This window comes from Tyto alba, unplaced genomic scaffold, assembly GCF_018691265.1.
Source record: "Tyto alba isolate M040663 unplaced genomic scaffold, T.alba_DEE_v4.0 Super-Scaffold_1000006, whole genome shotgun sequence".
Classification (NCBI taxonomy): Eukaryota; Metazoa; Chordata; class Aves; order Strigiformes; family Tytonidae; genus Tyto; species Tyto alba.
The window spans coordinates 6,086,857-6,113,072 of record NW_024881272.1 but is presented as its reverse complement, the minus strand read 5'-3'; the positions used below and the strand labels follow the sequence as shown (position 1 = coordinate 6,113,072).

The following is a 26,216-nucleotide window of genomic DNA, read 5'->3' as shown; positions in this document are numbered from 1 at the left end:
ATCAGAGCTCGAAGACAACGCGTTTTGTTACGGCATCATCCATCACTGTGGCGAGTTCCAAGCTCACGGGAAAGCTGCTTCACATCAAGCAACCCTGGTGTGGCCGGTTAGCATCACCCATGAAAGCCAAGACACAACACCGGCTCTTTCGGGTGTGTTTTGGGAAGAACGATGCTACACCGAACTCCTTCGGCACCGTGGTCCCCCACAGCTGGGGATGAGCACCAGCCTATTTTTTCCCCCAGTTAAAGAGCAAGAGCCTTGCTGGTGCGTGTAGCACCAGCCCCAAACCAGCCAAGCAACAGAAACAGTGACGTGTTTTGGGTGACCCACGCACTCGTAATCCTGCGCCAAAGGATCGGAGCAGACTTTCCCATCGAGCATGCAAAAGGCAAGTGGAGACAAGAAACGCATCTCTTCCCCCTGCTTTTCTAAAAAAGATCCCTCCGTGTTTCAGAGGCCACCTTGGGAAATCAAGGGCCACATCTGAAAGCTGCTTTAGTACAACTCCAGGGACCTTCCTAACTTTTCACATGGATTTTTTTTTTTCAGCTCACGCGTAGTGCAGGCGGTCGAAGCCAGGGACTAATGTTTGTCATGCACAAATGCAGCAAACTCCATTTGGACTAGGATGGATTGACTGGCAAGTGCAGAAGAAAAGGCCATAACCCCTCAGAGGCAGCTGAGATGGTGTCCCACACATACACAGACTAGAAACCTCACCATCATTGGCATTTGGTCGCGCACGGTTAGGTGGAAGTGCCATTTCGTGGTACGGATGAGTCTGCAAGGAACGAGACTCTCTGAGGCTAGGTTGTACACTGATCCTCACAGCTGGGTGTTCACCAAACTTTCAAAAAACTTTCCCAAGTTTGAAGACTGTGCAGCCTGAAGCAAAGAAAACATCATTCGGGGAGTGCACAGACATCAGCTATATCTTAAAGCGTAAAACATCGAGTTAAACGAAAAATAAGTTATAGTCTGATTAGACTAGATACCTCCTGAGATCGCTCCCACCCTGAATTATCTTATTACCATCATCTCTTAAATATAAATAATATGAGGAGGTGGGGTGTGCTACACCTGAGAAACTGAAGAGAGAATAATGTGAACTATATACGCTTGAGAGGCTAGAAAGCACCTCTTCTGCAAACACCTCCTGGCCAGCAGACAGCCTCCCATTAGAATTACACCCAGACAGCTGGGGGCTGCCTGGGAGAGGGGAACAGGTTGGGTTATTCCAGGGGAGGGGAAGGACGAGGGTGTGAATGAGTACTGAATACCAGACGTTTCATTGCCTGCCTGCATGCTGCACCGTGCCGTGCTTGCAGAGCTCAGTGCAGGGAGATGATATGAAACCAGGACGGATAAAAGCAGAGGCTTGTGCTGCCATCCAGAGGGACTCTGACAATCTGGAGAAACTGGTAAAAGGAACAACGTGAAGTTCAGCCCAGGGAAATGCCAAGTCCTGCTCTCGGGGAGGAACCACCCAGCACACACTGGCTGGGGTCCCGCTGGACACCAATTTGACCCTGAGCCAGCAGTGTGCTCTTGCAGCAAAGGCCACCAACAGCTTCCTGGGCTGCGTTAGGCAAAGTGTTGCCAGCAGGTCGTGGAGGTGACCCTTCCACTCTGCTCAGCACTGGTGAGACACATCCAGAGCGCTGTGGCCCCCCAGGAGAGGAGAGACATGGACTTACTGGAGCAACTCCAGCGAAGGTGACTAAAGGAGTGGAGCATCTGCCCTACAAAGAGAGGCTGGGAGAGCTGGGGCTGCTCAGACTGGTTGGAGAAGACTCAGAGAAGATCTTAACGTGTATGAATACCTGGTGGTGGGGAGTAAAGGCAGAGCAAGGCTCTCTTTTCTGTGGCACCCAGTGACTGGACAAGAGGCAATGGGCACAAACTGCAATAAAAGAAAGTCTGTTTGTACACAGAATGAAACGTTTGGCCCATGAGGGGACCTGAGTATTTTGGGACAGGCTGCCCAGAAGTGTTGTAGAGACTCCATCCTTGGAGATACTCAAAAAAACCTGCCTGGACACAGTCCTGGGCAGGCTGCTCTAGGTGTCTCTACTTGAGGCTCTTCCCCACCTCACTGCCCCCCAGCAATTGTGTGCTTCTGAGCTGTGGCCAGCTCCAGGCCAAGGAGGATGCTCTCTCCGAAGGCTGGTTCCTGGGAAGCACAACCAGCCCCAGCACAGTGCGTGGCTTCAGCGCAGCCCCGAGATGTGCTAACGGAGCTTTCCAACACCCACAGCTGCGGCTGAGGCTCCAGCGAGGGAAGCAGGGACGAGGCGTGCCAGGATGCGGTGACAAAACACGAGGCAGCAGCTCCGGAGCGGAGGCATCCGCCGGGAACTGCCTTGTCCTCCAGGCTCAGCAACCGGCTCCTAAGGAGCCCAACTCCCTGGAAGAATGGCCTCAGCCATGCAGGAAGGCTGGGACCTACCGTAACTGCCCACCCCTGCCAGCCCTTGGGAGGGTTTGCAAAGTAACCTGCGTTAACTTGGAAAGGGAATTCTTCCTCCAGGGTGTGCCAGAAACCCAGACTTTGAGGCAGTTCAGGGAAAGATGCTGCTATTTCCATGCTGTCGTCAGGAAGTCCAGCAGAACTCGAGTTCATCCCAGCTCAGAAAACAATCTCCTCCCGATGCATCAAAACCTTGGTCTGCACTGAAGGGAAGGGGTGAGAGCGCAGGAAGTCCAGGGCAGATACCTCTGGGAGAGATGCTTCTCTACTGCTCAGGGCCAAGTTACCATAATAAAAGCCATATTTCACTGCCCCCAGGCCATACACAGCTCTTTCCACCACCTGCACTGATACTCTTGCAGGGTAAAACATAAGCAGGGAGAGTCATCTTAACCAAGACACACTCATTAGGCTCTCCGAGAGGTTAATTGCTTTGCCCTGGGTTGCAGCGGACTTGCAGAGGAGACGCTCATGTATCTCCACGAAGGATGCACTCCCAGGTATGGGAGCCTGGCTTTGCCTGTCACCAACATCACTGGGCTTTCAGCCGCGGAGGTCCTGCCGCCCCGACCCCCCTGCCCAGCCCCACCGTGCTCCTGGGTGTGCAGCAGCAGCCATCTGAACAGGAGCCCACGATGGAGGAGGACGTGGCTGCTCCGACAGCGACCGACGCTGTAAAGGTGCTGGAGGAGGAAAGTCATCTACCTCCCAGGGCAGGGACAGGGAGGGAGGCGTGAAGAGGAGCGATGGGCACTGGTGGCAGAGCCAGGACCAGCAGGGGATGCTGGGGCACCTTCTCCCTCCCTGGCAGCACCCACGGGGGAGCAAGGGCTGCTGTTTTATAGGTCCCTCCCACCCAACGGCCATGCTGCAGCCATGAGCCAGCACCCTCCTCCAGCCCCTCATCCCCAGCCCCACACTGGGGCAGGACAGCACTGAGCAGCCCCCCACAGAGCCCACTCAAGTGGGCAGGAGCTGCTGCACAGAGCAGGGCTGCTGTTTACAGCACAGCAGCAACACCCACTACATGCAACACCTCTCCTAAAACTGTGCCGCGGAGCTACCAGCATCTGTGACGGCAACTCAGAGCCACCCTGGGGCTTGTCCCTTCTCTACAGAGGGGGGGGGCAGGGTGATGGGTGCGGATCCAGCCAAGTCCAGGCTGTGGCCAAAGCAGCCCCAGCCCAGGGGCACTTTCCAGGCAGCCTCACCAGTGCAAGGAGCGAGCAGCAGTGCTGCCCCGCGCGCGCTCCTGCCCTCTCCATCTCTGCAGCTGGTTAAACCCAGAGGGTGCAACGCACTGGGGAACATGCTGGGAAGCAGCGATGGAGCTGGCAGCCCAGCACACACCAAGGGAGCCCTTTGTCTCATTCAGCACCAAGGGGGAAAAAAAAAAAAAAATATATATATATATATATATATATATATATAAAAGTAATCTTAACTTGTAATCTGGGATGCAGAGTGTGCGCATAACTAGAGAGAGACTGCCAAGTCGTAAAGAGCCCCTGAGATCTGTTAGCAACACCCTGTGTGTTTTCACAGTTTCTTCTGTTCTCTTACTTCTTCCAATAAAACTGCATGGAGGCAGATCTGCAGTAACATTACGCTCCAGCCCAGCAGCTCTCCACAGTCTGCGTTGCAGGTATGGAGCTGAGCAAGCAGCAGAAGGCTCTCCTGCCCTGCTGCTCCAGGGATCACAGGCTCCCAGGTGGGGTCCGAGGGTCTCACTGCAGCTCATACCGTGGCAAGGGAGACGTAGCAGGCTCCAAGCAAAGCCATCAACTCTAAGATGCTACAAGGCAGATCGCCTTTAATGACCCTCCCCTTCAGGAGCACTGTTCTGTACTGTGAGCAGAGTGCATCTCTTCCCACAGGACACTGAAACCTGCCACCTGTTACTCAAGTACTCCAGCGCTGAATTACAGCATCCCACCTCCCCCCCCATCACCTCCAAATTGTACCAAGACCCAGCTGCTTTCCCTCTGGTCTCCTCTGCTCCCGCACTGCCTGCCCAGCATCTGGGAATCAGGCTTTTCCATGTATCCTTGCTGTAGTCATCATTCCAAAATGAAGGCACCGGTTGCGTTCCCCAAATTGCACAAGCTAATCTCAACAAATATCCAGGCACAGGTGGTTTTAAGCCCTGCGAGGCAGGTTTGGGTCCTGTCTGCTGCAAAATCAGCCTGAGTCTTTTCTGGGATGTTCTCCGGGTGGCTCTGCCTGTCCTTACCATCAGCTAGGAAAGAGGCTGCTCAGCCTGGAGAAGTCACAGGAGGTTCCCCGTTTGCTTATTTTGACACGGAGCTTTTCTTTTGAGCTCCCTCTCAGCCAGACAGTCCAAATGATGCTGCCACGCATACGTGGCAAAGACACCTGTGATTCAGCCGTGACCACTCCATGCAGCAACAGCACACCAAGCCTTGAAATGCAGCAGATATCTCCACATACCTTGACCCAACCCCAACGCATGAACAGCAGAATAGAGGGCAGGGACTCTGAAAAAATGGGTTTTAGTGTCTGCTTTGGGCTTAAGTCCCTTAGCCAAGAACAAGGTGGGCTGGTACACATACCCTTCACCATGAAGTTAAGCCTCCCACAGAGCCACTGCCCCACACATATTTAGACTTTTCTACTCTCTGCCTCACTTTCCCCATGAAAAAAAAAAAAAAAAAAAAAAAGGTGAAAACATTTTTCCCCCTCCCATTCTTATTCTACCTTAGTAAGGGGAAAGCACATTCACTTGTGAGCCTTTTTCACTGGCAAAAGGCAGAGCTGGAGGCTTGGAAAGGGTGGGAGAAAAAGCCTTCGCTTCTCTTCCCTCACTGCAACCTGGCACAGGAGCTGCTGCACACCAGGAATGTCGTGTCTGCAAAGACAAAGCTACTCCAGGGGAGCAGAGGTCTCTTGTTCAGTAGAGGAGAGGCACACACGGCACTCGGTCCCTGTGCCCACGCCACCCTGCCACGACTGGCAAACTGGAGCCAGAGGGGACCTCCAGCAGCCTCCCAGAGCCCTGACCAAGGTGGCAGATGCTTATGTCAGAAACACACGTCAGCATTAACTCACTCAAGGCAGACAGTGCTCAGAGCACAACTTTTAACCAAAAATTGCCCAGAAGCCTTGCAAAGGGGGCACAGACCTCTCTGAACCACCCTGGCTTAAGTCATCAAGTTTTGGCAACAAGGGGGGGGGGGGGGGGGGGAAGACAAAAAAAAAAAAAAAAAAAAAAAAAAAAAAAAGGCAGTTTTTGTAGGCCTGCTCTGACCCCACAGACAAGCCAATCATCCCCTGGGTCTGCCACAGCTCAAAGGTGAGCAGAAAAGCCATTTTCCTGGTTCCCCGTGATCCATCTAATGCCCACTGCCACGCTAGAGCTGTGGGAAAACACCACCCACACTGCTCACCGGGAGAGATAGAGCCAGACCGCCGAGGAGAAATCCCCTGGGGCATTCAAAGTATGCGAGATGGGCCCTTCCGAAAATTAAATCACAGGGAAATTGCATTATTACTAATAAACTTACAGATAAGGAAATTAATTTGCCTTTTCTCCCCCACATGCCATCCATCTAGTCCCAGAGAGCATCCACAGTACCAGGGTTACCAGCTCTGCACACCAGCCTGGACTTTGGCAAAGTTTTGGGGGAAAACCTCACTGGTTTATGGGTCTGATGTTAAAGCAGGAGCCTCTGGCATGTGGTTTTTGCAGGCTGATGGAGTATCAGGGCACTTAACTTTGGGAGAGGCACAGATCCAGCCCTCTTGGGGCTCAGCCCACTGCACCAAGATCACCGGCTCCCCGGGAAGGGGCCGGGCAGAGACAGGCAGTGGGGCTCTCTGATCCTCGGGGGGCTGCAAAGCCCCAAGAGTGCCAGCGCCCGGCGTCCCCCCAGCACCGGGGGCTTCTGCAAAGCACCAGCATCTTCACCTCCTGCGGCCGGGCTGGGAGCTTTGGCATCTGCGAGGAGAGGGCCCCACGGCCAGACGCCGACAGCAACGAGGCCGGGCTGGTAAAGGGAGAGCGGTCCATCCCAAATCTCAGGGCTGCCTGTCTTAGCCACGGCTTCCCAACCACACCCACAAAACCACTGTAAAGTAGGCTGAAATACCAAACCCGAGCACCCAAGAGCTGGGAAATGCAAAGATTGGAGCCTTCCAGCCTGGGGAAACACCCGATTAAAGAGGCTGGGATGGCAGCAGCCGGCACGGCCATCTGCATATCCCCGTTGCATTAAAGACAGAAATATTGGGCTTTGTGTTTGAGTTACTGCTAGGCCGAGCAGCCGAGGGCGGCGAAAAGGGGCACATCCCGCACGGTACAAACGGGAAGAGCTCCGGCTTCATCTCCCTGCCACAAAATAGAGCTGTAGTCATCCAGGCAGTTAATTAGCGAGCAGCCGGTCTAGGAACTCGCTCCGCCAGCCGACAATTAACGAGGCCATCCCTCTGCTTCCTGCCCAGCCATGATTTATTCATCTGGCATCCCCGGTGGGTCGCAAAAGATAACAAGGCACTGAGCATTTGCTGAGCCCATATGTCAATTTATTTCCCCTATGCAGGGCTTCCTGAGTCACCGGCCAGGAGGATCCCTGAGCACAAAGGGATGAGCACTGAGCCGAAAGGGCCAGGGAGAGCCCGCCTCGCTGATGGGCCGCCCTCCAAAAAAAAAAAAAAAAATTAAAAAAAAAAAAAATTAAATTAAAAAAGGGCAAGAGCAGCCTCAGCGTTGTCACAAGCGGTTTCATCATGCAAACCATCCTAAAAAAAATCCTACCAGCTTCAAACAAGAACAGCGGTGACCTGGATCTCACCAAAGCAACATGCTACATCTAATTAATACAGCGGCTCCCCCCTCCTTCAGGTGTTTTATAATACATTGATTAAAAGTGCCCAAATAAAGTGCCCAAGGCAGGGACCTGCTCCCGACCAGTGATATTAGAGCAAGATGTTCTGCAGTAGCTCATGCCAGGCAATTTTAGTGAGCAGACACAAAGGGGGGAACCTTGTAATTTAAATGCAGGATTGAAGCGTGTGGCTGCAGACTTGGCCGTGCAGTGAATGCCGCGTGAGGGAGAATCATCCACGACTTGGAGCTGGGGTTTTCTCAGAGCATCAAGGCAAACTATGGGAAGAAGTTAAAGGGAAATAATAAGGAAAATGAGTGGGTTCTAGCTCTGCCAATCAGTTCTCTTCTGTTTTCCCAAGTTCATTAATGTCTCCAGCTTGCTCTGATTCAGGGGCACTTGCCCACTTATAATAAAATACAAATCCCCTCACAGCAGGGCTCAAGCCACAGTAAAAGCAGAATGCAATGACCCCAGATACATCCAAAATCCCCACTACAGCCAAGGAAAACCGTCTTGAAGGCTTCCCAGTTTCCTCTACATTCCACTAACTGCTTCACAATTCGGGGAACACCCCCACCCGCAGAGGCCCCTTTGCACCGTTCTCATCGGGTGCCCCACGCCAGCTCAGAGAAGCATCTCCAATCACTTTCGGCTCACAAACGCTCTCCTCTCACACCCAGCACACCCGCTATCTCTCCCCATCTCTTACACATACCCCACAAACTCACCCCACCGGTAAAATGCTGTGGTCCAGCCGGCTCAGAGCAGCCCAAGCCCTGCAGGATGTGCTGAGCCCCAGGGCAGGACGGGTGCTGCGCAAGGTCCCAGCTGCTGGAGGCAGGACCACGCATCCCATCAGTTTTAAGAGCGCATTGAGAGGAAAGGACCCAGAAGAGGTTTGGCAGGGTAGGGGGGAAAAAGTAAAAAAAAAAAAAAAAAAAAAAAAAAAAAAAAAATCTCATTCCCTATGTTTCAAGTTGCCTTTAATAATCCTCCCTGGAAAACAAAGGTGATGGGGAAAAGCAGCCCAGCTCAGGAGTGCCAGGAGATGGAGCACAGCTGGTGTTGGCTGCTCCACGGGGGTGACGCCGACGTGACACCCCACAGCCCACCCCCCCTTCCAGAGGATGGGGAACACTCCCGCTCCCCCCCCGGCTGCCCACCTGGGCTGGGGGCTCTCCGGTACTTACTCCCACTCCTTCCTCCGCGCCTGTGGCGTGCTCTGCATCTTGTGCGCCTCGTGCGCCTTGATAATGTCCCTCTGCTCGATCAGCCCGCCCCGCCGGCGCTTGATAACGTCCGGGCTCACTGGGACGTACTGACCCAGCCCCAGGTCGAAGGTGCTGCCCATCTCCGTGCCGGCATCGGCATCCCGGGACCGGGGCTCGTAGAGGGCATCGAAGCTGGCGGCGCGCGAGACCAGGGCCTCGGCCAGGCTCTCGGGCTCCAGGAGGTTGCAGGACTGGGTGGTTTGCATCAGGCCAAGCCGGTGCTTGCGCCACGTCTCCTCCTCGGGCAGGGCCAGGACGTAGCGGGGGGAGGCAGCGTCCAGCTCAGCCCCCCTGCCCGGCGCTGGGACGCTGACGGAGCACGTGCCGAATCCCAGCATCTTTGGTGCTGTGGTAGCTCATCACTCTGAAGGGGCACAAGACAAGAGAGAGGAAGGCTCAGGGCTTTGCTCCGTTTGGCCCCTGATTTCCTCCCTCCCTCCCTCCCACACCAACCCATAGTCACATTTCTCCTGGGGGTGCGGGGCTAGACCCCTTCAGACCAGGCACAGGGCTCACACAACACCAGACCCCCAAGGCTAGGGGAAGGGGTATCACCTCCTGCCTTACTGCTTCCCTCCTCCTCCTCAATCCGGGTACCCCTGCGCCTCTTGAACCTGCAACTCTGACCCCGCAGCCAGCCCTCCTTGGGGTCCCCAGAGCAGCACAGCTCCCCCCAGCTGGGTGTGATGACCCCCCCACCCCCCCCACGCTGTCTCACAGATGAGGGGAGATTTGGGAGACCTGGATTAAACCCACCATGCACTGCTTTGGTTTGTGTTTGTTTTGATTTTTTTTTTTTTTGGTGGTTTTTTTTTTTTTTTCCCTGATCTAACTGTTTGGGGTTTGGTGGTGAGGGTTTTGTGGGGTTTTGGGTTTGTTGTTTGTTTGTTTTGTTTTTTTTTTTTTTTTTTTTTTGCAGGGGTTTGGGAGGAATAAAGGGGGCTGACATAGCACAGCTCAACCAGGAGCACCACCAGTAACCCCCAGCACGGCTCTCCCCACCCAGCCCAGCAGGCAGCCACGCATTTGCCAAAAAGCTGGATGATGCCAAGCGCTGCCCACGCAGGCAGGAGCCACGTGTGCCGGCGGATGCTGCAGTGCCAGGGTGGGCAGAGCGCTGGAGCATCCCTATCCCCCCCCACCCCCCAACCCCTCCAGCCCCCTCCCCGCTCACGGGAGGACGGCCAGGCAGCCTGGCAGAGACAGGCAGCAGCTTCAGAGGCTGGATGGGGAAATATCAGTAGGGCTTTGACTCGGGAGCTGCACGCCGGAGCAAAAGGCGTTGGGAACGCTGCCAGAAACACGGCGCCGAGCGACACTCCTTGGCTAAGCAAAATACACGATGCCCTACAGACAGGAGATGCTTGTGTCTGAGAATACACCCAAAGCCTTGGCGTGGTGAAACTCTTTATTCTCACGTTGGAGAAGCTCTGTTTAGCACTTTATTGCCGTGGGAAGGGCTTTGGCTCTGTCACTCCCTAAAATTCCCTGCCTGAGCGCTTGCCCGTGGTGGAGGTGAAAGAGGGGACATAAGACAAGAGCAAGGCAGCAAGCGCTTCATACTGGTGCCGTCACCCCCTTCCTAACTACATCCCTGACATGGGGGGGAAACAACCTAGCAAGGGAAAGGAGGATTTAACCCCCCCAAAATATGGCAATAATGCATCAAACTGAGCATACTAGTCATCTTAACCCCTTCCCAGGGTGTTGTTTGGAGGCACCTGAACTCCTCCTCCAGAGCAAACAGGAAGGCAACAACAGCAGTCAGGAGAAAGGCTGGGAAGTCACCACACCAGAAGCAAAAAGAAATTAAATACAGAAAAAAAAAAAAAATTCCAAGACTAGCTGAGGGGACAAAACAGAGTGTGGGCCCCCATGCTAACCAAATTAAGGCTGACACCCGCCCGGCGCAGGGGAAGGGGTGCACAGCCCAGCCAGGGGAGCATCTCACCTCCTTCAGGTCTGTGGTGCTGCACTGCAAATATGAAGCGTCTAAAGTTGCCCCAGATTTCACCCTGCCCAGCCCAAGGGACACTCGCCCTTCGGCAAGCTCTCCAGAAAGAAAAAGGCAACTGCCAATAACAGCCACGGCAAATTAATTAGCTCATCGATAAGAAGAGTTTGGCTGCTCCCACTGAAAGCTATAAACAGATTCTTCACTTCACTACTTTGCTTACCCATGCGACTTATTGTTTTAAAGGAATTAATTACATATTTTTTCAATTCAGTCCTGGGTACCTTTACAATTTGTCATTTTTCTAACATATGCCTTTTCTTCTCCTATTACTTTGCTCATTTTCAAGCCTCCCCTGCTAAAGTTTAACCCTTCATCCAGACATACCAGGTTTTGGGTTTTGTTTAGGGGCTTTTTCTTGTTTTGTATTTCAGTTGGGGGGGGGGGGGGGCATTGGTGGCTTTTGGGTTGTTTGTTTGTTTGTTTTTTTGTGGGTTTTTTTGTTTGTTTTTTTGTTTTGTTTTGTGGGGTTTTTTGGTTTTGTTTTGTTTTGTTTTGTTCCCTAAACAACCATTCTGCAGCCCAGTTCCTTCCCTGAGCATTTCCCTGGGGAGGACAGGAGGCTTTCTTGAATACCGATCATGAGCACTCCGGGTTTCAGCCGTGGGGTGGCTGCAGAAGAGTCACGGGGACAATTAGCTAAGAGCAAACGAGGACACATCACGAGGGCAGGTCCAGCATCCACGCGGACCCCGGCTCTCCTGATGCCTACCAACACATCTCCCACCAGGCTTGCTCCAGGGACACCAGTGACTCCCGGGCTCAGAAACAAGTGAAAAAGCTCAAGCAGAGCCCTCAAATGAAACACCGAGAAATCTGAGGAAATAAATAGAAATAATTAGCTGTGCCTCCGCCTAAGCAAACAGGGCTCACGCTGCCAGAAGAACAAGCCACGTTCCCTCTGGAGAAGTGACAAGCAGAGAAGGGAGGATGCCAGAACATTTTGTTAAAGGAAAGCTGATGAGGCTACGTGCTAACGAGGGTGCTCGCGGGATGCCACGCGCCGTGTACGAAGCATCTGATATCAGGGCATCTGCCCGTCTTCTAGCCTTTGGTCCCCCACTTACACCGAAAACAAACCCACTTTATTTTTACACAAAATCTGAATTAGTGGGAAAACCATCGCATTTGTTCATGTAAACAGCAGAAGCCGAATTAAATGCCAGCCCTGCCTCCCACAAAAGGGAAACCTCTGGCAAGCCAAGACGTGGCCGGTTTTGAAAACACGGAGTTATTTTCTGATACTGTCCGTGGAAACCCACAGCTTGGTATGTGCCAGCAACGGGCCGTGGCCGGAGCTGGGCTCACGGAGCCAGCTGGCAGCTCTATATCCACGCTAAGTTTGCTTAATAACACACGACTCGGGTGTGTGTCGGTGTCTCTAACCGTTCCAGCTACAAACCAGCCTTTGCGTTGCAATAAACCGAGGCTTGCCACACATCTCCCTGCTAACAGCTGGGCAGCAGACTGCTTTGCTGCTCCACTAATGACAATTAGTAATTAAAAAAAAAAAAAAAAAAAAAGAAAACAGCGTATCTACCTGCCTGACCCCCCCCCCCTCCCCCCCGTGGTACCGCATGTGGTTTCCCACGAGTGACACCAGCTGATGCTCGCTGTCCCTATCCCCCGTGACACGGCTGCAATGTGGCCCAGCGTGGCACAGAGCCGCACGTGGCTCCAGGGAGCCCCCACTGCCACCCCGATCACCCGACTGTACCAAAACCAGAGGACATGACTGCACAGAAACTGTGCATTTGGCTGCGTTCGATACAGGAGAGCGGAGGAACAGCTGCCGCTGTGACACACAGCAGGCTTTCAATACCAGCAAATGAAGTTTCTAGAGGCTCTTATCTCCCGTATTTTGGTCTCAAAGTAACGAGTCAGGAAATTTACCGTTTGCTCCTGAAACAGAGAAGTCATCTAGACAAAACCGCAGCCACAGGGAGCAGCCAAACTGAACTAGAGAGGGGATATTCAGCTGTGAAAGCACGGGGGCTTATGCTTTCACCTGCACGGTGGCTGGGAGCAGCACGATGCTCCCGGCACAACCTGGGGAACATCCGAGAACATGGACCACCCAGCTGTGACCACGCACGGCCAGAGCTCGCCCCGCTAACCGGGAGCTCATCAGAGCAATCACACCTAGCATCCACCCATCCCCTCCCACGCTGGGACTGCCACGGCCCAATGACGTGCGGAAAACAGACTCCACAATCTGATAGATTATAAAGTAGGTATGTTTCTTCAGCGCTGGGCACACAGGGGATCACTCCTCCTAATGTGTGCTCCCATGTGGTACCGCTGCCTTAGATTTATAGAGCAAATGATTACATATTCATAATATTTCGCAATACGCCTATACATATGCATCACCTATCCCCGCTTCGTATTAAAATTAGCATTTCCATGATCTCCTCCCAGTTGAGTCTGCGCAGTGAGTTCCTTTGGTCCTGGGCAGGGGTCGTGAAGGACTGGGTGGTGGTCGTGGGAGGAAGTATCTCCTCTTCCTCAGTGCTGAACTTTTCACCCCGAATTCCTGCGCAGTCTCTGTCACCCCCTGGACCCGCAGAGCAGGTTTGTGCCGTTGTGGGGTAATCTTTGCTTACTCCGGGGTGGAGGAGGCTTTTTACTTAAACAGGAGATAGTGGTCCATCAACACAAACATCTTCACTTACTCAGGGGTGGAGGAGGCTTTTTTACTTAAACAGGAGATAGTGGTCGAGCAACACAAACACCTAGTACAAGCTAGGCAAACTCTTATCTCGACTATCTCCCTCGTCATCCCCTTCTTGCTATTCCCATATTAACCCTTACATCCCCTGTTCCTATCTAGGCCCTGTATCACCAACAGGGACAGCGCGGCGAGCGCCGTGCTGTACACCAGCACAGGCAGCATCCCAGCCCACGAACCACCGAGAACAGCCCTTTTTCAAGACCTCCGCACCAGCGGACAAGCGACGGGAGACACACACACACACACACAGGTCCTCTGCAGCATCCTCAAGAGACGACCACACTGTCAAGTGACTCAACCCCGTTATCTCAGCCCAAAACACACGCTGCAGCCAAAGAACACGGTCTCTGCAGGCAGGAGACCCTGGCCTCTCACACCACACTTTTATTTTTTTTTCCCTTCTTGTGGCTGATTAACCAATAAAGATCTGCAGTGAGAAGCAGGTTCCCAGCAGCACCACTGACCTATAAAGAGGAAATTCCTTTTAGGGGTTTTCTCTGTGTATGTGTTTGTGTTACAATGGCAGCAATCAAGTCTTTAGCCAAGTAACTATGTATTACCATAATAACTACACTCAGCGCTTAAGGGCTGGGCGAGCTCTTTGCTGCCATTATCCGAATAACCTTCACCAAAACCCCCAAAATTAAAGCAGAAAGGCTTAATGCTATGCTGGCCCTTGGGGGCTGATCTTCCCCGGGCAGCAAAGGGATCCAGCACCCCAGTGCTGAGCTCCAGCACTGCCACAAGCCCTGGGTGAGAGTGCTTCTCTCATTCAGCACTACAGGGACACAAGTAAACCCCTCTAGTATGAATACAGGAGCATTCAGGATGCTGCCCCCAAGAATCTTGGGGACACCCCGTGCCAGATGGGATTTCTCTGCTTCACCAGCCCACAGGGAATGTCTCTTCCCCGAGCTTGGCCAGTCTCCCTGCAAACTCATGTGCTCAGACATCTCAGCCCTGCTCCATCCTTCCTGGGGCTCCAAAATCCATCCCCCTGCTGCTTCTGGCTCGCTAACCTGCCTCTCCCAGGCCACAGAGGCCACTTGGTTTTCAGGACAATCAAATGCCATCTGCCTTCTCTCCACTGAGCCGTGCTTACCCTGAGCTGTTAATTATTAGTCCCTGCTCAAGGGGAGAAGGAGAGCTCATGCAGCGTGGCTAAGCCAAAAACACCAAACCTCAGAGCGCTAGGAAGAAATTCAGCGTGGGACCCCTCCAAACAGAGACAGATGGGCTGCGAGAGCGACTGATTCATCCTCATGGCCTTTTCCTCTCCCACCACATGCACTTTCCCTCGCAGCAGCACGGATGCCTTGGTGGGCGAGCCCCACTCAGGCCAGCTCCAGACCCCCCCGGGTCCTCCGGCTCCTCCGTCTTGCACCGAAGGCGGCGGGGCTGGGTCTGTGTGGCACAGTGGCTGCGGAAGCCAGCTGGCGAAGGTGAGCTATTTTTAGTCGAGTCATTTGCTACTGGGGAAAAGTTTGTTGGATTAAACCCCCTCCCCATAGCCCCCGCCAGGTTTTCAGCAGCTCTGCTGGGAAGAGCTGCTCCCAGCCTCTCTGGTACACGCTGAGTACCCAGCAAGAGCCAGCGCTGCATCCCATGCCTGGGAGCTTCAGACAATAGCAGTAACAGAGAGATTTTAACCAAGGTGGGGAAGAAAGAAGAGGAAAAGACATTTACAGGCAAAGGCTCCTTGCACAGACCCGTTCCTATGCTCAGCAAAAGGTGCAGGATAGAAGGTGTGGGTCAAACGTCCTGTTATAGGAGAGCCAGAAGGCAGCACCGCACACACCAGCGTGTTTGGGGAAAAGAGACATGGTGCAATCAAAGCAGGGCCTGCTTGGCTCGTTTCTCAAGAAATATTCATTTCTCATAACCCGCTCATGTATAATAAACAATTTTTTGGGCTTTCACAGTGCTGAGACCATACAAAGACCCCTGCAACAACTGCAAAGATCAGATAGAGGAGAGAGCACAGCTCCGAATACCCAGGGGCTGCTTCAGGCAGGGAGATGCTCCAGCACCAGACATCAGATCACCTTTTGTCTAGGGAAACAGCTTTTGTTCTGCCACGCCAGGGTTTTCACGGCTGGCACGATGCTCCAGCTGCAGAGCCCTCTTCCTGGGAAAAGCCACACTGAGCCTGGATGGGGCCAGGCTGCTGCTCGGACCCCATCCCAACCAGGAGGCACCCCAAAAGGCCAGCGAGCCCACGGTGGGTGCAAGGGCTCTGTCCGTGCCAACAGCAGGGTAGCACAGCCCCAGGTACAACAGCCCTCCCGCAGAGCACTGCTCCCAGGGGAATCAGCTTTAAGAATATCAAAACATGAAATTATCTCATCTCTCCTTTAAGAGTAACTGTTAAACAACCCCACTATTATTTATATAAATGTACGTCAAAGAAATCAGCCCTCCATCTCTGGCACGGAGAGGTGGGAGAGGCAGAGACTGCCAGGGGAGCGGGACCCCCGGCCCCGGGGCTGGCTGCAGGCAGTGAACCCCAACCCTGTGGAAGCTTTCAGGGCACGGCCAGGGACAGGCACAACGCTGCTGGGTCAGCAAGGAGAGACAGGGCTCTGGTTGGCCTGACATCAGGATTTCAGTGATGGGGTAGCACCAGCATGAACAAGCCAGGTGTCCCGGTGTTTGGGAACACCCATCCCGACGAACAACCCAACGCCCAAATTTCTTCCAGCATCACCATTGAGACCATCTTATCTCTTCAGCATCTTCCTGCACCCTTCGGTGCCAGACCGGCAGAGGTTTCTGCATCTCAAGGCAAGGTACCCTTCATCACACACCCATCACGTCCGCAACCTGCCACCCCAGATACCAGCCCCACAGCAGCGCCGACCCCCACTAGCATCCCAGTTCCCCCCCTCCAAAGGCAGAGAAAACACGCACAGACAGACCTGAGAGTGTACGTGCCATCGGCCGCAGGCAGAGATGTGGAACGCGGGATGATGCCCAGCACAGCTTGGCGTTTCCCCTCCTTGTACAAGCTCTTCCCACCAGCAGAGCCAAGGGGAGAGGTATCGCTCCGGCAGGCAAGCAAGCACTGGACTTGGGCTCGCCTGGCACAGCACCGCTGCTCTGCAAACAGCACGGGACTGAGCCTGGCAATAGAAATAATCGGGGATGGGAAAGCAAGCCGTGATCCCTGCAACAGCAGCGTCTAGAAACCAGCAGTGCTTGGAGCTATACGTACACGTAGCCAGAGAGCATGCCCTTAGGAGTTTGCTTTCCAAAGAAGGGCAGAGCCAGGACTTCTTAAGATAATTTCCAGCTGTAATCACTGGGCCACCCTCCAGGAATATAACTCTACTCCTGCACAAGAGCGCAGGCTGTCACCCCACCGGAGCCATGCTGCCCTCCCCCCTCCAGCTCTCAACGTGAGGAGGTTTTTTCCTCCAAAAGGCACAATGATCCTCCTGGGCTGCCTGTCATTCCCGCAACGCAGGGCAGACAGCCAACGCCAACATAAAGTGCACGTATGGAAACAGCCCTGAGTTTAAGGACCTCAAAACAAGCTCCTCACCCAGCCACGGGCATGGGGAGAGCAGCATCTCCACCTTCCAGCCCGCCATTCCCTGGATATTTGGCGAGCCAAATGCGTGGAGGTACTCACAGACAGAGCACCACCATCCCCGAGGACAGCCTCAATTTATGCTTTAATTAGCACACAGCAAAAGAGCTGGTTCTGCATGTCGCACCTCGGCTGCTCCAACACCCGGGGGTGTGGGAAGCAGTGCTGCTGAGCCCGGTAACTCAGCCTGAGCTAGCTCGTTGCAGAGAGGACAAGTGACCCCAAATGACATCAAGGTTCAGCATCCGTCTCCGCCACCCTCAGCCCAAAAGCAGCTACAAGAATTGCCAAGGTATAGAGAGGAGCAAGAGCTGCCAGCGCAAGCCAGGGTGCGTTAGAAGTTGCTGTGCAACAGAGAAAGAAAAGGCTTTAAAAAATAAATAGACCAGTCTCTGGGAAACGTTGCTGGCAGAAGGCAGCCCAGCCCTTGCTCCTCGCTCCGGAGCACCTGAGGTGAGGCAGCACACGGATAGGGACTGAGAACAGGGCACTGCCTTTGATGTAGAAGGTCAGAAATCCAGGTCAGCTTGAAACCATGGATGCAAAGAGAGTTTGACATAAGTACAGAAGGAAAAACAGGGAGCCGTGAAGCATCCAGGTCTCCTGAACATCGCCCCAGGAAAAGTTTGTTCCCTCGAGCCGAGGCAGGCTGGACTCACGTGGTCCCAAAATGGACTGTGAGACCCAGGAGCTGCTTGGGCTGGGCTCCCTAGAGGGTGGTCGGGGGTCCGAATGGCACCCCATGCATTGGCAGCACATGCCCTGATTCTGGCTTCGTGCCTCAGCTTACGGCTTCTCCAAAAACGCCCGGCTTAGCCAGGAGCAGCCTGCTGGGATGGGACAGGAGGGACACACACGTGGGCTCAGCCTACGGCATCGCAGGAGGACAGCATCCCGTGGCCATCTCCCCAGGCCAGCTTTCTGGGTCCCTCCTTGCATTTCACACCCCCACCAGGCTCAGTGGCAGCAATTTCAGAGTGCCCTTCTTCCCCCCCAGCCGGGAAACTTAACAAAAACAACAACAAAATTCTTGTTTAACCTGGCAAAACCAGGGAGAAAAAGTTCTCACTTCCAATGGTGCCTTTGCCTGGCTGACTCAGAAACCACAATGTGTGTCATGACTTAATAGACCCACAAAGGCAATTATATGATCATGCAAACATCAAATTCCTGGCACAAGGAGTCACAGCACCCCTGAGAGGTTAAAACAAAGGGATGCTTTAAAGGTGAGCGACGGCAGGCTTTATTCTTCTTTGACTTTTGTTCTCTTTATATACAAAGACTCACTGAAAAGGTCTTATTGTTTGTGCAAAAAAAAAAAAAAAAAAAAAAAGACAATCTCTTGCACAAATTGCACAGTGAAGAAGGGAAGGGGATAGAGAATAAGTCTGCCCTGCCATGCTGAAGACCAGGAGAAGAGAGTGTGCTCCACTGCAAGGTCCTCACCAGCAGCTCCAGCTGCAAGCACAAGGACAGGGCGGAGACCCGAATCGCTGGGTAAATGGAGTAAAATCTTCCTGATTTGACCTCAAAGGAGGAACAGCAGGTTTTCCTCTTTCTCCTTCAACCAGGTCTTCTATAACCCTTCCCTGTTCACTTTGCACACTGCAGAGAACTAAGCAAATCTGCATTTTACCTTATCCTGGCTTGAGCTGGGTCAGAATAAATGAACAATAAAAAGGCGCATTTTATGTTGACAGGCAAGAAATACAAATCAGGCCTTGAGAACCCCTTTAGTAAGCAGCCAGCTTCCATGCTGGGTCGGAGACCATGTGCCAGGACACTCAGGGACAAAAGCCCGGGCCAGCCCCTGTCCTTCTTCCCCTTCCTCATCCTCACCTGCCCCTGCCACCCTCAGCCGCTCCAAGCTGACACACACACACAGAGCTCATCCCCTATGCCCAGTTTCTCCCCAATCTCCTACAGTATGGGAGATGGGAGGAAAACAAATAAACGTTTATGGGAAGCTAAAAAAAATACTTCAGCAATCCTGTTTTTTCCACCAGGACTAATAACCTGGCTCAGCAAGTGCCACCCAGTCCTCACCTCCCACCCAACACCCGCACACCCAGGGAGTCCCAGGGGTCCCTCTCCTCCTCAGGGGACACCACCAAATCCCTCGGGAAAGGCTGGGTGCTTCCTGATGGCTCCTGAAAGCAGCCATACCCCCGGACCCCGCGGAGAACCGTGGACTAAGCCAGCCTGGGCACGAGCCCAGCCGCTTCTCTAAGGTGCCAAGTGAAAGGTTTGTGCTTCTGGAAACCAGCCGGGCATGAGGACAGGCACAGAGCACGGCATTTTTAGGCACTGATCTTTCGGATATGCCCAGCTGGACCCCGGCCACCATTGGTGGCCTCCCCTCCCTCCATCAACGCAGCTTTGCCCCCCACTCCTGGTGCCAACTCCGCCTCTAAACCCCAGAAACAACTATGCTTCACCCCCCACTGTCTGCCTCTCTTCCTTAGCGCCAGCACCTCCCTCTGGGATCAAAGCCACCACCTTATTGTCGGGCTCCCTCTCCTCCTCAAAATGTTTTTTCTTTAGACAAGAGCTCATCCAGCTCCGCTTTCCCTTCTTTTATCAGTTTGCTACAAATGCTGGCATCGAGTTGTTAATACCACAATCGCCTCCCCTTCTTCTCGTCTTTATTTGTGGCATTATTTCATCGCTGCTGTTTCATCCCTCTGAAGCACGTTACTCAGAATAATTTATACCAAAGCAATCTTCCTGCCAGATAGCTGCTTTGGGGGACACTTAAGCGTGGTGCAAATGAGCTCAAAATAAGGATGAGACTAATTCATGGAGGAGAGGAGGGCAGGCAGAGCCAGGAATAACAGCCTAGCTGCAATCACCAAGCGCTGCATTGCCGACAGCCAGAGCCTGGGAAGATCCAGCAGGCAAAGAGCACCGTACGTCCTATTTCTTACACTATTCTTTATATTTCTGAAGACACGCACCAGTCCAGATCAGCATCCTCCTCAGTCCTGGCTGAGCAGCCAGACCAGGCACGGAGCTAGAAGGAGCTTTGCTCTGATCCAAGCTGACTGCTTCGCTTGTCAGCCCCATCTCGCTACTGAAATGATGCCCGACAGCTGAATTAGCTCATAACTCTATCATGAAATTGGCCCTTTTACAGCAGCACGTGTGCTCGGAGCTTGGACTTCACCGTATTTGCAAACACCAGCAATCACACTGCAACGGCACGCAAGCGGCTGCTAATCGGTGCCACCCCCACCTCCCCCCCCCCCCCCCATCCATCCATCCCTCTGTCTCCAGGAAGGCAGGCGAGGCTCTTCTGTGAGTGGCACGCAGCTTTTTACGCTAGGAAACCGCCGTCTGTAATTTTTAGACATCTCGAGGATGGCTGAGGACCGGCAGCGTCAGACTGCCGGCGTGTGTCACTCAGCCCGCAGCTGCCCCGGGGGGTTTCTCCTCCGCCCCGGCACGGCACAGCCGTCGGACACTGCCACGTAATTAATTCACCACTGCCCCTCCCCACCACCACGCACCCCCTCCCCGCGGATGCCCACGGTGGACACCAGCAAAGACCGGTCGCTCTCAGAGCCTCAGCAACGGGCAATGCTATTTCTGGCAGCGTCACTCCCCCTCTCTCCTCTTGCCCACTCGCTCCTTCCTAAACAGTTTAACGCCATTGATTTTCCCATGCCAGCCATCCACCGTCTGCCGGCAGGCTTCAGAGCACCAGCACGATGTTTGAGCAAAGCCGGGGAAATCCAAGAAATCATCCTTCACAGTCCCCAGCCTCCATCCCCCCAAGTGGCAGCAACCAAAATTCATCCCTCCCTGAAGGGTACCATGCTGACACATCCACCCTTCCCAGGCTGGAGCTGATACATGACTCCCATGCAACATTTCAGGTTTAAACCAGGTCATTTTCTTGGTTTAAACCTTGTTTGTGTGTTAGCCACCAACAGAACTGCTTGCAAGGGCTCCAGCTTTCCTCCAGTGCCGATTGGTCTGTCTGGGGCAGTATGAAAACCCCATCACACTACACGTTAGCACAGAATCACCATCTGGGAATACAACATTCGTGCTTGCTTGGACTTTACACGCTTTTCTCTGACTGCAATGGGCCAGACAGCCCCTACAAACAGGGCCAGCAATTTAACTGTTACAGTCCCCACCTGCAAACAGAAGATGCTTAAAGCCTGCAATCATCCGGATGGGATCCCCAGTCTCAGAGAGCATCCAGTGTAGCCTCCGTGGGGGTCAGGACTGCAGCCGGGGCCAGGACTGGGGCTCTCCAGTAAAACTGAGGCTTCCCCCTAAAGCAGTGGCTGCCGGGACCAAACTTCTGGGCTCCTGCAGCTCCAAGAGCTGCTCGCAGGCTCTGTCCCACGGCTACCCAGCACCTTTACCCTCTGCAAACGATGCTTAGCTCATAACCTGAACTAGGGTCCAGGAAAATAACTGAAGGCAACTGGTCTGTCCTGGTCCTTTTTCTTGCCTAAAACCTCCAAGTAAAATCTAGCATCCCGACGGGGAGGAAGAAGGCTTTATGTCCAGCCCTTTCCTGTTCGCTCTTTCCTTGCTCTTCCCATTCTCAGACGCAATCCCTCGATGAGGAAGCACCAGTTGGGACGTCAAGACATAAACCTGCCCCATCTCTCCTCCAAAAAACACCCTCAAGCCAAAACTGGTCCAACAAATGCACCATCCCCTTCACCAGCCAAGAGCAGACATCCCACATACAAGCCACCTCCCGCACACCCCCAGGGCATCTCCCCACCCACCACCAGCCTTGCACACACAGACCTCACCTTGCTGGGGCTGTATGTGTGCAGTGCTCCCGGTATTCACCCGTCCTGCGCCTCCCGAGACACCTTGTGTCACCCAGTGCCGACTGCAGGAGCGCCCCCCACCCCTCACGGCTCGCTTCCAGCACGCTCCTTTTCATTTTGCACAGAAAACCGGGCCTCAAATCCCGCGGCAGAGCTTGTTGACGCCAGCGAGCGCGCGAGGAGATCGCCACGGGAGGATAAGGCTGGTGTCACATCCCGCAGGTCACACGCAGCCACCAAGGGGTTTCTAGACACAAGACTCAACGCGGCCCCAGCACCCCAGTTACCCCTCTGGAGAAACTTCTCCGAGGCAAAGACACTCCACAGTGGTTTTAGGCCCTTTCCAGCCACCTCGGATCTCCAGCCAAAGCGTTGAATCGCCTGCAGCGGGTCCAAAAACAAGCCCAAGTATTCACCCCTGCTGCCGAGAGCCAGGGGCCTCCCGTGCTGCCCCGGAGCCAAGCCAACATCTCTGAGTCAAGCTCCTGTCACCCACGAGGTTTCCCATCCCATCTGAAAAATCAAAGCGAGCGATTTGGATGAAGACCACAGCACTAAGTGCGTGGCTATGGGGTGCTGCTCAGTCCAGATGTGGCCTGGCACATCTGGAGCCCGGGAAGCAGCAGTACAGGCACAGATCCCACTGCACAGCCTAGCCCCTCGAGTAGGTTTTGGCTAGGGATGCTATAGATCAAGCAATGCATCCTCTAAAGAGGCTCGGGTGCTCTCCACAGCCCACAGGAGCTTTAACATGAGGCCCATAGAGAGCATTTCTAAAAAACCCAGTCTGCTGCAAGACATGGAGCACCGTGTATGTGCAGCCTGCTTGAAACGGCTAACGGATCGCATTTATTCCAAGCTTGCTACTTCCATATGCCAGGGGAAAAAAAAAAAAAAAAAAAAAAAAAGCCCAAAACCAGAGCAGTGATGATGAATTTCTAAAGCTACTGTAGCAAGTAGAGGGATAAAAAAAAAAAAAAAAAAAAAAAACCTGTAGTAGAAGAAATCTCATGCCATCTCCCAGAAACTCCCCACACTGTAAATGCCAAATTATTAAATCAAAAGGATGAAATAAGGGGAAAAAAATTCCCTTCCATAACAGATTGGCATTGTGTTTTCTTTCAAAATGACAACACTAACTGTGGTCCCTCACTGCTGCTTTCATATTCTGCATCTGCTTCAGCAGCTTGTTATTTAAGAAGTAAAACCTTCGCCCTCGGGTCTGAAGCAGGGCACAGAAACACAGACTGGGCGCACGCTGCCCGGGCAAGAGTGCAGCCGCCGTGCTGTCACCTAGAGGGACTTACCCAGGGCTGGCAGAAGGGACAAGGGCTCATCCTAAAGCCAACAGGACCTGGGGCCCGATTTGTTGCCCCCCTCGTTGCTGCGCTCCACCCCGGGGACCACCGCAACCCCCCCCGGGGTGATGTGTAAGGCTCAGATCCTCTCCCGGTCACAGCGGTGCGTGGCGCCAAACGAGGGGCTCGACCAACCCACCAGCCAAACCTGCACGGAGCCACTGATGCTCCTCAGCACCCCCAGGGCCCGCTCCGACCCAGCTGGAAGTTTTCCATGATGGAAACAGCGAGCCCCTCAGCCCAGCCTGCCCCGTGGCAGCAGCACGGCCCCAGCCCGCTCCCGGGGTGCAAGAGGGGAATGCCAGTGGGTGCTCCCCTCGTGCTGCAGCACCCATGTCTCCTGCAGCTCCTGCCATGGCTCACCCGACCACCCTGGTGTCCTGGGACGGATTAATCCCCCTCTGGATCCCAAGCGATCCTTGTTTAAAAATAGGGCTCTACCCATGGCTCTCCCAGCTCTCACGGGCGTCATCACCTTGGCCCCAGCGCGCTTCCCGACGTGACTAACGCCAGCGGCGTGTGACTAACACCCCGTCCCGCGCCGGGGAGCAAGACGGCCCCCCAGCAGCACAGGCAGGCAGGAGTGGGCGGCCGAGCCGCAGCATTTTGGCTGGAGCGAGCTCTCCCCCCCCCCCCCCCCCCCCCCCCAGCTTCCTCGCAGGGTTTCTCCGTGCGTCTCGCCCACCCTGCCTGCACGCACCACCCCGGGCTGGGAGAGGGTTGTGCCACCCACCACCCCCCCAGTCGCAGCATCCGAACCAGTCCAGCCCTGGCGCAGGGATGCTCAGCCCCCAGGTCCCCCCACGGAGCCAGGGCCAGGCTGCCATCCCAAATCCACTGCCGTGCGCCCAAGGGATCGTGCAAATCTAGTGATGCTTTGGCTATTTCTGAAAACCCTGGGGCCTGGAGGCAGGTAATGAGGGAAAATTCAGCTCGCTCAAGAGGAAGGGCTGGCCCAGCCCCACACACCCGCTACAGAGATGCAGTCCTGGCTCAGTGCTAGATGAGCAGCAGTGTCTGATAATCCCCAAAGCAGCCCCAGCCCCTGAGGCCTCATGGAAAAAAAAAAAAAAAAAATAATTTAAAAAAACCACAAACAAAAAAAAGCCCCACACAACATACACACCAAGGAAGATGCTGATTTACTGCAGAGAGTCCAGAAAACAATCACGATCTGGAAAACCATGAGTTTGGAGAAAAGATGGGAAGAAGTGCAATTGTTTGGCATCAAGATGATGGAAACAGAAGCAACAACATCTTCAACCACACCAAGCATCACTGAGAGGCCACCAGAATAAGCTGCTCCCCAGCCAAAACAGAACCAGACCAGAAGTCCCTTCTAGTTCCCCCTCCTCTCTCCTCTTTGGCCCCAAAGTTTCAGAAAAGACAGACCTGAGAACATGACTAGAAGAAGTGCTAATGTTTTTCAGCTCATTTTTTAGATCACAGATCAAAATCTTGATGTGTTTCTATATCCTAATGTAATGTTTTCGCCTCTTTGGCTGGAGGAAAGAGCAGGATACAGCAGCCCAGAGCCTGCAGCATTCAACCCTTGAAACTGCAAATATAGACACCCAAAAAAAAAAAAAAAGGGGGGGGGAAGGGAAGAAAAAGGGGCTAAAATCCAAGATATTCAATGCAACCAGCACACAAGGAAACTTTTTGAAGCCACCCATACCCCTCCGCCCTTCAGAAATACATTAAACACTCCTTGAGACAGCTTTTATACGTTGTGCTGGGAACCACGTGTGGCCCGAGGGAGGATATTTGTCTTCTCCTCCCAGTGATGCTCAGCAATAGCCACCAGCAGCCCGCGTGGTTCAACGGCAGTGATGCAGGTCATGCAGAAAAGCACCAGCATCACACAGGCAGCACCCTTTTCTGTCGCCTACATCCACCCGGTCCAGCCTCAGTTAGAGGAGCCCCACGTCGAGGCAGGGGGATTGAAAGGTCCACACTCAAAGATCTCCCTCAATCTTCCATTCTACACACTCAAGTATCACCATGCAGACGAAATCCCCGCTTGCGCTCCTGAACCAAGGGTCCTTCCCACCCCACCACAGCAAAACAGCTTCCCCTGGGCAGATGTAAGCATTTCTCAACGTAGTCCTGTAAAGCAAGGTTAATATTGGTGTGCTACAAGAGCACGAGGTGGGGTGATCAGTTCCTCGTGCAGTGTACTCATGTTTTCTAATAGCAAGAATCCAATATCACCTGGGAGGGAGATCTGTCAAGCCTCAGTACTTACTCTGTAGATCTAGAAGCCGCATTTTGCTTATTTGCCAGGTCTGGTCTCCTCTAATATTAAGAAAAAAAAAAAAAAAAAAGAAAAAACACGAATTAAGGGAACCGATGAATAACAGAGCAAAATGAAAACACTGTAAGGTGCTCTCTCAGATGTGTCCAACTTGATTTTCTTCTTTTTAACGCATCTAAATTCTCACATCGACATGACAATGCTCCTGCTGCAGGGCGCTCCAATCACAGCATAAGCCTTTTATTAGTAAAATACATATTTGATCCAACAGAGCAGCTTCAGCCTTTCTTCTCACTGCCTCACCCCAGCTCTCCTGCGCTGGCACGGCAGGTAGGATACTCCTCCGAAGATGACAGAGCTAGATATCACACATATGTGTGAGCACACATGTTTTCCTTTTCTCCCCCTCTTCCAGGCACAGAGAAACAAGGAGCAGTGCCCCAGAGCCCCCCGTCCGTGTCCACGTCCCTTTCTGCCTCCCCAGCAGCAGGAGCACAGCACCGCTGAGAACTGACTGCCCTCCCCATTTCAGTGCATAAGTGACTGGTGTTCATCAGCATCCTCCTCTGCACCCTGCATGCCGTTCCCCGGGGCACGGAGCCCCCCAGCAGCACCCACACCCCCTCGCGGTTACAGGTCTGGTGCGTACAACCGCCCACCCTTACAAAAGCAGTTGGTGACACCTCCGAGACACGCCGGTTAAAGCGCCACGCTCCCCTCCATCGCCTGCACCCCTGGGAGAAGCTGCTTTTGGGGATCCACACCGCAGGAGCTGCCCACCTCGTTACCCAACGCCTCTTCTGGCAGCCTGGGCCGAGAGACTCGCCCTGTTTTGGAGCGCAGAGGCTGCGGCAGGAGCCCCGGAGGG

At 53.7% G+C, this 26,216-nt stretch overlaps 1 protein-coding gene across 16 annotated transcripts in view; it reads right to left on the bottom strand.

Annotated features, from left to right (window-relative positions):
• Nucleotides 1–26,216, bottom strand: part of CACNA1E (calcium voltage-gated channel subunit alpha1 E) — a 139,966-nt gene that overhangs the window by 105,936 nt on the left and 7,814 nt on the right. For 15 of the 16 annotated variants that reach the window (XM_042806126.1, XM_042806173.1, XM_042806140.1 and 12 more), the window contains exon 2: nucleotides 8,511–8,955. In XM_042806126.1, the coding sequence (XP_042662060.1) occupies nucleotides 8,511–8,929 (419 nt within the window). In that variant the 5' untranslated portion in view covers nucleotides 8,930–8,955. Of the gene's footprint in view, nucleotides 1–8,510; nucleotides 8,956–25,339; nucleotides 25,390–26,216 lie in introns of all 16 variants that reach the window. The other variant, XM_042806129.1, reaches the window with a different exon arrangement.